General features: G+C 37.0%; 1 protein-coding gene across 2 annotated transcripts in view; it reads right to left on the bottom strand.

Annotated features, from left to right (window-relative positions):
- DMGDH (dimethylglycine dehydrogenase) overlaps window positions 1-14,504 on the bottom strand; it is a 40,886-nt gene that overhangs the window by 22,962 nt on the left and 3,420 nt on the right. For both annotated transcript variants that reach the window (XM_048291970.1, XM_048291971.1), the window contains exons 3-6: window positions 9,391-9,489; window positions 7,956-8,120; window positions 7,301-7,505; window positions 690-938 (exon numbers count right to left, since the gene is read on the bottom strand). In XM_048291970.1, coding sequence (XP_048147927.1) covers window positions 690-938; window positions 7,301-7,505; window positions 7,956-8,120; window positions 9,391-9,489 — 718 coding nt within the window. The remainder of the gene's footprint in view (window positions 1-689; window positions 939-7,300; window positions 7,506-7,955; window positions 8,121-9,390; window positions 9,490-14,504) is intronic.

The following is a 14,504-nucleotide window of genomic DNA, read 5'->3' as shown; positions in this document are numbered from 1 at the left end:
TGCTACTGGAGACAGTAAGTTCAGGAAGCTGTGACAGGGCTATCCAAAACTGAACCACTTTAACTGCCCTACCTTAGGAAATGTTGTGTTTTTTAATAACAGCAACAATAATGACTTAGTATAACTTTCTGTCTGGAAGTGAATGGAAAGCTGGAGCCTGGATATAACAACAATTTCTAACGTTTTTGCGCAAGCAGCTGTATGACATAGGGTATTTTTGTCTTCTAGACATACCTACAGCTCTGTTGCACTTATATCCAAGCACAGCATTTTGTCTAAGAATATTCCTTTGCTGTTCCTATTTGACAACCACATTATCTCTGGGGTAACAATAAAGAGCCCCTGTCAGCATGCTGGAGAGAATTGTAACTTAGAAAAATCTCTGTTCAGGCAAAAAGGGCTATATATCACAGATTTGGTGACTGCCTCTAATCACAACACACAACATCACTTCAGGAAGTAGGCTAAAACTACATTGTAGTAGGCTTTTCTTCTGTTACATTTGTATTTTTATTATCTTTTATTATTAGAGTTACAACTATCCTTGGAAAAAGTTTTTGCACTACAATCATGCACTGCAAATATTTTGTATTTTCCATCACATAAGGCAGCATGACAGCCTGGGATTTCTGCACATTTTAATGTGTGCTAGTGCTTGTTATGTTTAAAGATGTAATGTTCTTAATCACCTGGTGGGACTCCATTTGTTACCCATGACTCCTGCAGTTTCATCTTCTCCTCACTTTCATATGGACCAAATAAAAGACCATCCCTTTCTTGCCTTAGATAATATGACCCTTCTAAGTCACGAATCACGGGCAATTCTGTTTTTAGGGCTTTCACTTCAGAGATAGTTGATGTCACAACATACTGATGATGAACAGGTATGAGAGGGTGCTGCAGGCCAATCATCTTGCCTATGTCACGGGCCCAGAAGCCTAGAGAAGAAGAAAACAAAACCAAAATAAAAATATTCAAGCTCTAATTTCAGTGAATGGAAAATGTCAGTAAAGTATTTCCAGTAAACATTGTGCTTTTATGTATGACAAGTTTTTTCCCCATACTTCTAATTTTCACTTTACTTTTCATATTATCTAGTATATTTTTCCCTCCATAATTCCATGGCCTTTTTCCCTAATTATACTACTATATATTATTATAGTATACACACATTAAAAAATATGATTGGTAAATTATAAATTAGGCTTCTAAAAGTTCAGAGGATAATTTAATTAACAGTTCCACAAACCCCATGGCTTATTTCAGCAAAGTAGGTCTGCAAGGTACTCCTAGCAAAGTTAGAGACACTTAAAAACCAGAATAAATTAATTCACATCATAAGTGTTAACCAAGCCTCTTACTATCAACCAAATGAACTAGTATGCTTTACCAAGACAGTAGTCAAGTCCTAACTCCCCAACAGACTAAGGCAGTACTTTTCAGGCAGCTGACCTCAAGAATTGGAGTTTCTCTCCTCTTTCACATGCATCATGTGACTTGCATTAATTATGTCTCTCACACAGCAATCAATTCATTATTATGTTTGTATTGGTGAATAGTCAAGTGTGCTCTCCCACAGCTATCCAATTAGAAGTTCTGATACAGAGTGTGACCAGAAAATGCAAGCAACAATTTCCCTGCCTCCGAAACTGGCTCAAGATCCTTCATGCCTACCATGAGACAGAAGTTAGGGAAGACCTAATTCTCCTCTATTAAGGTTAAGCTGGTGAGGCACATTCACTTAGTGAGGCACCTGTGTCAGAAAGAAGAGAGTGGAAGCCACTTAACTGCCAAGCACTGGTTTGGGCTCTGCATCATGGCTTACATCTGCTGTGAGGCTGGAACATAACAGACTTGGGAATCAGACAGGTACAACTGGCTGGAATGGCAGCTGCTCTAAGATGCTTTGAATATCCCTCAGGCCCACTCTCCGGACTTTTAGATCAAGAAGCAGATGTCTCAAGTGTGGGAGTGAAAGGGGAAAATCCAATGAAATAAGATTTTCAGGGGAGTCTGGTAGTGAGGGTTAGAGGAAGACAAAATGAAAGACAAAGAAGAGGTAGCAGGGCTTTCCAAGTAAAAGGCTATGTGCCATACAACACCAAGCAAAAGAAGGCAGGTCAGCCTGGTTCCTGTGTAACCAGCTGACTCCAAACTGCTTAAGACAAAATATCTCCAGCAAGATTTTCTACCTAACACAGCTGTCCCTTCTCCTGGGACATACACTTCATGCTGCCCAGCTTAATGTGCAACTTTTCTTTCTTTTTGCTGCTTACTTGTCTTAACCAAATTCTCCTACCTCTCTCTTCAATTACATACTCACCAAGACCTGGTCAAAGTTTCTCAGTGCCCTGGGGGCACCAAAAGGTATAAATGATCCTGAATAGCTTCAGCTGGGACTTCCACCCATACCCATGGGCACAGGAGTCCCATTCCAGGTCAGCTCAGGTCCTTTAGAACCTGTCTGAGCTGGTTTGATCGTGTGCCTGTTTACAGCTCTGTCACAACCATGCCTGTGCCTGGCCATGGAATACATTGATCCAGACCTTGATTCATGGACTACTTCTCAGCTTGACCTCAGCTCAGTCTCAACTCTACAGTCTGCCTGTTGATTACTGGTCACCATTTGACCTTGATTAGCGTCACCAGGCCTGTTTCTGACTGTGGCCTCAGCTGGGCTTCATCACTACAGATCTGGCTGTGCCTCATCTCCACAAGTCCATCTGGAGGCCTGGACTGCAGGCTGACCCCAGCTGCAGTTACCCTGCTTGGCTCCCTGTCCTATGGGGAGCAGCCGGCTGGGGAATACATTCTCTCACCTCTGGCATGGCGTAAAGCCAGGACAATTAGGAAAGTTGAATTGGGCTGCGCTGGCCTTGTGCCATTCCCCCATGCCAGGATGGCTGTCAGTCTCTTATATTACAAACCAGCCTCAGGGTCTAACATCCACAGTTTTTCCAAGGAAAATGTTTTCTGTGGTGGCTCATTTAACAATTACTGACAGCCAGCCAAGGCAAAGCAGCAGAGGAAATCCAGCATCACTTTCAAGAGATCTGTTCGGCTAAAAGCCCCTGTCCTGTCAATGCTAGAAACCAGCACCTGTTGCAGTTATCATTTTGCTTCTTTACGGCACCTCACCATTTGGACAAGACTAATTGCCAGAACACTTGTTATGCCAGTTAAATTGGTAGAGGGATGATCATGCCATAATCATATAGATTGAGTGATCAAAAACATCCTTTAAGGCTACTGAAACATGACTTATATTCTCCTATACAGAAGACAATGAAAACAATTGAATGAATCAGCATTTCTAGCACTTATGCAAGTGTTTCCTTCATTACACACAACACACATGGCTAAAAGTCTTTAGAGAACTTCTTTTGATTTAGGCATTTCCATGTCGCCTATGAATAAAACTATTTTAAGGTAAGGTCAGCTAATGATCCACAGAGGAGAGGAAAAGGTGAAGTAGCAGAAAATTAGGTCTTTGAAACTTAGCTTTGTTTCTTTCTTAATAAGAAGAAATTTCTTAGCAATTAGATTTGCAGAATAACATTACAAACACAGCTAATTTTAAAATGTTTTTAAGTAAGAGACGAATAGTTTAAGTTTGTTTAAAATAAAATCTCCAGTACTGTACTTCTAAAAAAAGTCACACTTAGAGTAATTGCTTTTTTAATTGCTTAAAATATCAAAAGGTGACATATACTAAAAGAAAAATATTACAGTTTCTTTGTTTAAGGTTTTTGAACAAAAATATGGCAAAAGGAAGAATACATTTTCTGAAACAAAATTCTAATTGGAAGCAGATGTCAAGTCCTATCAGACATAGTAGAGATAAATGAAGGCATACATTATATCTCTAGGATATTTGAAAAGATTAAATTGTAGACACTGCAAACATCTGATGCTGAACTATTTCATGTTAGTATTACTTAGCATATCTGCTGAAGTATGTAATCTGACTATTTCTTAGTTTTGAAAAAGACAATCTTCTACCACTACTTACATATAAATGGTTGTATATACAGCTCATACATGTCTGAAAATACATGCTTATATACACCCATCCACTCTGTATATATAAATCAAATTCACTATTTTTGCAGGCTTTAATCAAACATTCCATTTTAAATAGGCTGCAAAAAATTTCAGCAGGCTCAGCATAGTTACTTCATAACAGGGATTATTTATTAGGCATCTGCTTTCTTCTAAAACAGAAATCTCACATAAGCAACAGCTAAAGATTGGTTGAAACTAGTTTGTTCCAGTTCTGCAGCAGATGTCAGTTGCAGGGTGAGGCAGGGAGCGGGAGAGGGAATGTAAAGAACCTTCTGATGTATTTTTCTCTGCAACATGAGCCTAAAATTATGCAAGTCATGATCATAGTGGAATGAGGCAAGGCTGAGAAAAAGAATGAATGTTATCTGAGAAAACATTTATAAGAGATGTGTTATACAGTATTGATTTTACATCATTAGCTAGAATGTTAAGCAGTATGTGCTTCAAATATTCATTTTGCTGAACAGTTAACTACACAGGAGAATTATGTAAATATATTGTTGATTTAATAACTTATTAAATAATAAAAAAAAAATTATGAGAAGTTCACAAGGGTGCATTCTAGTATTTACAAATAAGTTCTGAAAAGCATTTACCAGAACGCCCTGCCTAATATCAACTTGATATATTAGCCAAAGAAAGATAACTACACCACAAAAGTGTAAGAAAATTACTATGTCTGTGATACTTCATCAATATGATGCAGAGCCAGTAGTTAGGAATAATGAGTGTCTAGAAGTCTGTGGCCTAAATAAGTCTGATTGCCAAGAGAGCTGCCTTTCCATTTCATAATCTTGGATCACTTCCAGACCAATATATCCACACTGTGTAACAAATGACATAAGGATCATATTTGTAAGAGAGCTTGTGATTTTGTAATTGAATGCTGTTCCATAATTCATGCCTGAAAGCTATTAACTAGCAGTCCAAAGGCAATCAAATATTGACACCTCTCATTTTCCAAGTGCCTGATTTTGTGATCTATATAAATTTTTTAAATTTGGTTTCCCTATTTATGTGGTGGATTGCCATCTAAAAAGCATACTAAACTCCTCTTTCTCTCCAAAATTCATTATGTGGGACTCATGAGCCAGCTTAGAGCCTCAGATCTTTGCTATTTTAGTGAGGCATATAGCAATAGCAGGTGATCACCTATGTATGGAAGGCATAAAATAAGAAAATGCACTTTTCAATGGGTTTTCCAGTAGGTCTCTACTGAAAGCCTGGAATGATTTAACACAGGGCTGTCTATATCCAGACTCTGAAAGAAAGACCTGTAAAGCACATCCCCTGACAATCCAGCCATTTTATCCCACTCTCTCTCAATTTCTCTCTTTTTTTCTGCTATCTCGAACACTACTCTTATTCCAGTCCTTACATCCTTCTTTAGCTATTTTGTCACCATGTGGCTACTCAGTCTCCCTCATTTGTCAAGTTCTGCCCCAGCAGCCTTCTCTTCCTTCAGATCCACTCCCATCTACCTCTCCCTTGCTATTACATATTACACCAGTCTTTCATGCTTAAACAGCTCCATTTTCCACTCAGTTTCACATACATGAGTATGTGAGAATGGTTATTCCTTGAGTATCCTTACTAATCATTTTGTCTGAAAAGCTCCTAGCTCCAGTTTCCTTAATGAAACATATCAGATACCTTCCCACTATGTCCCTGGTGTTATCCCCACTGCTGCCGTTGCCTTCCGGTTTGAGCTTCCTCATTCAGCCAGTCCTGTAGCATGTAACTATTCCACTTGCTGCCAGGGCTCCTAAACACCTCCAGAAATCTTTCCAAGGCATTTTGCTCTCCCAACCTACTCCCCTTCCAGTCCAATTCCCTCATAATTCCAATTGTCAATCACGGTATTCTTCCCACCAACAAGAAGAATCCCTGTCTCGCTTAACTTCTTCATTTTATCTGCCTTGCACTAGAAATAGGTGCTTTTATTTTTTTTTTCGTGTTCCACCACAAATATGCAGAAAAGAATTATAAAGACATATTCTTGCTCTCAGTTCACTTGTCCCATCTGAGGGAGAAAGTCAACTTGAGACATCACAGCCTGCAACCGAAGCCTGATTATTCACTGCGATGGGAGGTATGCAGGACTAATGCCCTAAAAATGCAGATACGATCCATTTTGAGGCAGAGTCAGCAAAACTTTAATCTATATGGTAAATATTCAACATGTTTTCAAGTAATTGAAAACAGAAAATCTTCTACTAGGAAGCAGTAAGCATGCTTCATAGAAGACCTGCCAATCATTTCACCACTAATATATTTTTCTATGCTTGTACAAAGCAGCATAAAAATAAGTGAATAAGTTCAGATTGAATACAGGTTTTTAGACCTAGTAAGTTGCTTAGGAAAATAAACACAGATCCAAAGGACACTTGACCAAAAGCTCTTTGAAGCAGAAACATCTGTTTGGTTTCTTTAACATGAAGAATAACATTCACATATGTAAATACAAGCTCCTTTGAGTTAGGCAATTCTGATTACATGCAAAAAATGTTAAGCCAAGCACGTGTTTAAAATATGACTCAAAGGACAACAAAAAATCTTCAGTTTCAAGGATATGTGGATAGAGCTAAATCTCAGACAAAGATAACAGTATGATAGGCAAGGTCAAATCCTCAGTTTCTTCGAAGAAACAATGAAGATATTTCTACTTCATTCGTACATTCCATCTCCCTTCCTAGGTATGTTTCATTACATTTTAGAGGACTGCATGGACTGTTCACATATTGCACACTGGAACAGGCTACCCAGGGAAGTGGTCACAGCACCAAGCCTGCCACAGTTCAAAAAGCATTTGAACAACACTCTCAAGCACATAGTGTGACTCTTGGGGATATCCTGTTGGACTCAATGATCCTTGTGGGTCTTTTACAACTCAGGATATTCTACGATTCTGTGACTCTAGACAGTAGATTCTCTTCTACACAACTTACTGTAGACCAGTCAAGGTCTCTTGCTACTAAAATCTAACAAGGCAGTCTGATTACTATCTGCTGGAGACAAATCATAGTAAATATTTTTAAAGCCCATTCAAGGGCAATTAATATAAGAGCTATATTTTCACCATACTGTGAAGAAATATGTGCAAATCACAAACCAAGTGAATGTTCAAAAACATATATATTCCTTATACATGTAGGCCACACAATTCAGTACAGGTTCTTTGTGTCAGCTAGTTCGTAAATCTGAAAAGCACTCAAATGCTTATATTAAATCCTACCTGCAGTATTCACAATTCTCTTTGCTTGAATTATTCCAAGTGGAGTTTCAACTTCCCATGTCCCATCTGATCGGGAGTTCAGATTAGTTACTTGGACAGGATAATTTAATTGAGCACCGTATTTTCTGGCTCCTGCAGCCAAGGCCATAGTTAGAGAATACGGATCAATGTGACCATCTCCAGGGTTATACAGGCCAGCTAACACCTAAGTGGAGGTAAAATACCCCAAATGAAAGAAAGTAAAATTTACCAAAATTAGATTGATTTTTAAAAAACACGTTCTTTCTTTCTTCCTTGAATACAATAAACTTTAAGAAGTCAAAAAAATTTTTCAAAATATATGATAATATCAGCCTCTACACAACTTAACAATGGCCTATGCAAGTAAAATTGCTCAGATCTCCCATGCAAAGGTTGCAATGCTTTAATATTATAGTATTATAGACATAGTAAATAATAGTACGTACTCTAACGTACAGTATGCACTAAAAATTCACAAGATTCTGTCTTTAGGCTATGATACATCTGTTTTTCATTGAAAAACAAGAATCTGTTGTACAATTTGTATAAAGAAAGGAGATCATCCATGTATATATCTGATAGACTAATATTTAATTGCATTGGAAGTTACATTTCATAAAACTGGATTCTTTACCTTATCCATCTTCAATAAGGGAAATAGCTCTTGCACTTTCTCAGGCGTGATTAGATATTGCTCTGTTGGGTGCCAACCAGCACGAGTCATTTGGTATTTGAATTCATCCACCCTAGTAGGGGTTGAAGCAATTCTGATACTGCCAGGCTGATGAAACCCCACAGGCTAAATCGAAGAGAAACAGCAAATTACTGAAAGAACCTTTACTGATTGCCATATATGTATTTTCCTGTGCTAAGGGAACTCTACAGGAATTTTTCCACTAACATCACTGAAAAAAATGCAAGTAAGCTAGGGGTCCTTGAAGAAACAGGCCTTAGATATAGATTCCTAGAGAAAACAAATTTTCAAGAAGTTACCGAATTAACTTCCTAAGTTAATGCAGTCTATCTTCAAAACAGTTGCAAGAAGCATCTATTGAATGCCATGAGACATTCATTTTTACTAACAACTAATTAATATTTGACATATGCACTCACACACTTTCAAAACCAGAATCAGACACATCTCAAAAATAAGTACGTATAATATACTTCATTTTAAAGTCTATCATCTGCATAATTTCCTATTGACATGTTGCAGAATATATTTAACTAAGTGCCTTTATAAACACAATGAAATACCACTCGCCTTTTTTGTCTTTTTAATAAATTAAACATCCTTGCAGAGCTGGACACTGAATGCTTACTTTTCTTCACCTTTCTATGTTACCTCACAGGACAATAATAGGGCTGAATAAGTCTTTTACTGGAACTCACAATGATAATCTGATGTGGCACCTTATCTAGCTGAGTAGCAGAAAGAAGAAAAAAGCATTTTATGACAAATACAAAAAATATCTGTCATACATATATCTGACAAATATTAAAAAGAATATAAAATTCGTAGACTAGTACAGTGAGGTTAATTCAATTTCTGCTGCCATCCAAAGCAAGCACAAGTTTAGTAAATTAAATCTACATGGCTGCAAGATGCCAGATGAAAAAGATGACCCCTGTGTTTCTCTGCATATCCGTTCCTTAAGTCACTAAATAAAAATACATCTCTGAAAGGGACTGGAAGAATTGCAGCAATCTTCTCAAGTACAGACAGCATCATACCACATGAATTTTTAAGCGGACATATATTAAGGCAGGAATGTATCATAATCAATCCATTCATTCCAGGTTTCTGATGCTATTTTAGCTCCTTTATCAAGTTAAAGTTGCAGACCCTCTGCTGTGTCTTGAGATGTTTTATGAGCACCATTTTCCTAAATTGTAGAGGGATCTGGGAAACTATCTACAAAATGTAGTGACTAGGCATGCAGAAGAATGTATTTCAATAAAAAGGGACATACTCCTACTTCACACCCTCATCAACTACACTTTTTTGTAAGACTATTACTGCAGTTGGTATTGCTCTGAATTAACACTTCAAAGGTTAAGGGGATTACCTGTCCAGTCTCTTCTTCCAGCTTCTCATAGAGTTTGATGCTGTAAGCATGGATTTTCTTCAGGTTTATTCCAGGATGAAAATAAGTAGTTAAACCAGCCTCAGATAAGAAATAGGAACAACATAGATTAGAAATGCAGTGTTCTTTCCTGCCTTCCAAGAGTCATTTAAAAAGGAACTGCCAAGATACCATAAAGAAAAACAACACGTGGATAGAGCCAACTGCTACAAAAATAAAAATAAAGTCCTTTCCCTACTTATGCCATTTTTGGTTTTTGCACAGGTGTTTTTCCATCTGTCTTTTCTCATCAAATTTGCCCACCCATGATACTGTTGCAGTTGTTCTCTCCTGTAATTCCCTTTCTTCCTTGAATTATACAGTTGACAGCTTCAAATGTTTTGAAAGACATGCAAACTTCATTTCTGATCAACTAAATCAAATTACTAACTCTAAATGTCCTGTAGTATGGTCTTTTCCTTCTTACAAATGGAGATGGGAAAGAAACCAAATCTTCAGAAAGACCGGATCTTCACAAGAGTTATTGCATTCCTGGGGTGTATGCAGCAGGGGGCAGAGGAAGATGATATTCTTCTATTCTCAACAGTTGTCTCATGTGTCAGTTAAAGAGCAATTGTTGCATTTTAGAAGTAGTGTAAGAAATTATTGTATATATTTTGTGCATCACTTTACTAGGTTTGACTTCAGAAATCTGTCAAGTTCTTTCAGATTCATGCAAAGGTAAAATCAAGAAGTTATTACAGACTCTCCAATATTTAAGGAAACTATTCACCTGCCTACAACAGAGATGGCTGCACCAACCTAATGACATTCATAATTGTAGACATTTAGCCCTTAAAAAAACAGAATTAAAGTGCGTTACTGAAGTTAAGCATAAGCCTTTGTATGTCCTGAACTTGTCAATTCACTAAAACCCTTCTTCAAGTGAGACAGCAGAAATGTAAAATTACCCTAGGTGTTCAAGATAACTGCACGGATTTAAATATTTTATACACATAGTGCATTTTGTACTAACTAAAATAGATCTTATTCATAGATTAAGGCTGCTTCCATTATGGGAGCTGGACACTGGAGTCCACCTTTTGAGTTCACTGCCATTCTGAAAAAAAAATACATCAGGAAATTCATAGGTAAAAAGTGACACACATTGCAAAGTTTTGGTTGTTTCCTTCTAAGTCGCCCAGTATGTATAAACATTAAATACCCTTAATTTTAATGCATCAGCTCTGTTCTGTGTTACATGTTTTGAGAATTTAACTTTTAAAGCTAGTGGAATACCCGCAAACATATGAAAAACAAAAGCAAGATTTAGTGGTCTTTAAAGATATATTTTAATTCCAACTAATTTGACTGTGCTAGAAAGCTATTAAATGTTACAATTCTCTATAATTATATTAATATATATGGTATTAATTAGGTCACACATCCTCATTCTTTCAAAACATGACCTCTTCTGTCCCATCTTTCTTTGTGCAGATTCACATCTAAGACACTATCTTTTTCTTCAGAAAGTTAGCTTCAAATTGTCCTCAGCAAATAGCTTACACTAAAATACTATTTCAATCAAAAAACATAGATCATATTCACTGACATGACAGGTACTCAGTATCTTCGTAGCAAAAGGGTCATTACTGTCTGGCATTACTGATTGTTTGTCTTGATGCTAGACATGGTGTTGAAAGCTGTTCCTACCTTTGTTCTTACGAATTTTATCTTTCTGATACCTCAATTTATCTACAACATCATAGTGCACTAGATTACTGAAATGCCCAGATAATCCAATGGAAAAGAGTGTTAAATTAATCATTTGTCAGTATCGTATTTTCCAGTTTTATCTATATTCTATTCACAAATTTGACTAAGTATGTTTGGCAATGTTCATTACCTCAATAGTCTTATTTTAAGAAGTGATCACACAAACCTGTAGGAGGGAGATTCATACATAGTAAGGGCCCCATCAAGCACAAAGCAGGCATGTTGTTTTCAGGAAGTCCCTGGGCTAAATTAATAGTCTGGAAAAAATATTCCTTGTTCTTTTCTTATTATCATATGGGATCATTAGCATCATACAGGACACAGCTGAAGATCAGATATTTGGCTAAATGTGATTTTTATCTCATTTGATATGTGTGCCTTCACATTGTGAATACATTTATTTTACTTACCTTAGACTAAACCCCAGGGCTGTTTCACTGAAGAATTTTTAGCTAAAACTTGTTTGTTTCTCAAAAAATACATTCTAAGGGACTGTTTTCAGTCTGTACAGAATGAAGAAATAAATAAGCCTTGAAATATCTAAATTTCTTTAGCCATGTACAATGCCTAAGAGTAATTAATTTACTTCTACCTGCAAACCTTGTTACCTCATATTGCTTTTACTGTATTCTTTTATTTATGCAATGTAAACATTTTCTGGCCTTCTGTTATTCTTCTAAATGTAGTAATGTATCTTCCAGATGTAAGGAAATTCCATTTTAGTGGTCACTATTAATGTAGTCATTTTGAACTAAATGAGCCACAAATCACTTGCAATTTAGCTACAAGCCCATATATATTCAAGAGTATTTAATTGCAGGAATTAATAAATACTTCAATCTCTTACACTTTTAAGTGAAGAAAAGAATTTTAAAAGCATTTGATGCCTTTTGGGTTGAGCTAACAAATGTTTCTGATTTCAAGAGTGCAGCTGGGAGACAACTATAACCTGATTTCACGATATAAAAATTAGAATAATAAAATAATTATAATTATAATGAAACAAAAAGATTGGATGGGTCCTCAGGAGATCTCTCTTAAATTTCATATTCAAAGCAGGGGCAGCTACAAGATCAGACCACATTGCTCAAGATTTTTTCCAGCCTGGCCTCTGAGAGTCTTCTAAGACAGAGGCTGCTCTACTTTCCTAGCTAAGTATGGAACTTTGCATTTGGCCTTGTTAAATTCCATAAAACTGTCCTTTCATCCTTTCAGCCTGCCTAGATCCCTCAGCATGGCTGCCCTGCCCTTGAGTGCATTGACTACTCCTGTCAGTTTGGTGTAAACTTTAAACTTGGATGAGCATGTACTTCATCACCTACTCCAAATTACTGATAAAGATGGGTCCCAGGACAGATTCCTGTAACACTCCACTTATTTCCAGGCTTTGCTTAGAGTATAACCCATTCATCAGCACCCTCTAAGCCCAGCCATGCAAAAAGTCTTTTAAATTTCTAGTTGTCCAGCCATACAGACCATAACATCTTCAGGTAAGTACATGGATAGTATAGGAGAGGGTGTCTAAAGTCTTGCTGAAATCTATAAGTGATATCCACTGATCTCCCTTTGTCTAAGAATTCAATGATTTTATAGCAGACAGCAATCAGATTCGATCTGACGTGATTTATTCTTGGCAAATTTATCTTGTTCCAAATTACATTTTTTCTCCTTTATGGACCTGGGACTCATTCCATGATTTTCTGAAGAACTGAACCATGGGTAGCTGGCCTTTAGCTCCCCCATTCAGTCCTTTGGCTTTTTAGAGTCATACATACGCCCTTCTCAAAATCTTTGGCACCTCCACCAATTTCAACAGTCTTTCAAATGTGATACATCTGCAGCCTTGCAATGAATCAGCAGTATTATTGGATGCAGCCTGTCTGGTCCAATGTATGAGCATGTGCCAAATAACTCCAGTAATCCCTGGTTTGGTCCTCATCCACTGCCAGTAGTTACTCTTCTCCTTTAACCCTGAGGCCTAAGAAACCCTGTCAGAGAAAACTGAGGCAAGAAGGCACTGAGGCCTTATTAGTGTACACTCTGACTGAATTACCTCATTCAGCAACAGTTACTTATTTTCATTTTTCAGCCTTTTACTATTAATGAGGCAGTAGAAGCAGTTCTTGTTGCCAAATTTTCCTTACAAATCTTAAATATAGTTGAGCTTTGGCTTTCCTAACATCCCCTTCACATGCTCAGGTAACTTTTCTAAATTGCCCCATTTTCAGCTTTTTCCCGCTCTATCTCCAGTATACCATGTTTTTTTCTGGAACTCAGTCATGAACTCACTCTGGCCCAGCTGGCTTCCCAATGTGTCTACATGTTTTCCTGAATTTCAAAGTCAACCATTCTTGCAGTTGAAGAGATTTTCTCTAGGCTTTACTCTATTTTTCTAAGAGATTTTGTTATTGTAGGTAAACATGATCTGGAAAAATAATTTAAAGAATGGCCACTTTGCTGTGAGAACTGAAACAAATGCTTTAAAGCATTTTTATAGTTGAAATTTTTAAATGTTGAAATGCTTATGTATCAGTTTTGTTCTATTTCAGTGTCAGATTTTATACTAATGCCATTATTAAATTAGCTTTCTGGAGGAAAATATTATCAACACTGTTATATACTAAATTCTTCTTGCAAGTTTGACCAAATTGTAACAAGTCATTATTTGTCTTGTGCTGTGCTTTACTGTCAGCAGCAAAATCAATTGCATGTTGCAAGAAAAAGTGTAATATAACATATAATAACTTGCTCTGTTATACCTTTTCATAACTGGTAACATAAAAATGTGGATACTTGTGCTGTTTTAATAGCACACACGAAACTTAGCCAAATTTATCTCAGACCTGAGAAGTGAAAGAAAGTTTTGGCAGCAACATCAGCAGGAATACGATCTATCTGAAACATGATCCTGAGCTCTGGCAGGACTTCCTGGACGGTGAAAGAGGTAAAAGGTGGTATAGCGCAGCAACATCAACATCTGAACTAGACTGTCAACATTGTGGCTGCAGACAATGTGCTACATGCCATTTCACGTCTTAACAGTATGTGTGTCATCTGTATCTAGTACTGTATCACTGTGAGAAAAACACAGTATCTGGTATAACAAGATATATGTAATTGTGACTGATGGTCACGGTTTTGATCTTTCTAATTATCTGAAACAGATTTATCATCTTTTTCATCTTCAGATGAAGTCCTCTAATACTGAGTTTAATGAAAAGAGACAGTATACCATGAAGATATCCATTTTAACATGGCCCATGACTAGGTGTCTTGCTATGTTAATCGCATCAAATTCTGTTCTAACAGGTGTCATGAGGTAGCCCTCTCAATTGTGGAAG

Source organism: Corvus hawaiiensis, chromosome Z (assembly GCF_020740725.1).
Source record: "Corvus hawaiiensis isolate bCorHaw1 chromosome Z, bCorHaw1.pri.cur, whole genome shotgun sequence".
Taxonomy (NCBI): domain Eukaryota; kingdom Metazoa; phylum Chordata; class Aves; order Passeriformes; family Corvidae; genus Corvus; species Corvus hawaiiensis.
The sequence above is the reverse complement of the archived record's forward strand: the minus strand, read 5'-3'. Positions and strand labels throughout refer to the sequence as shown.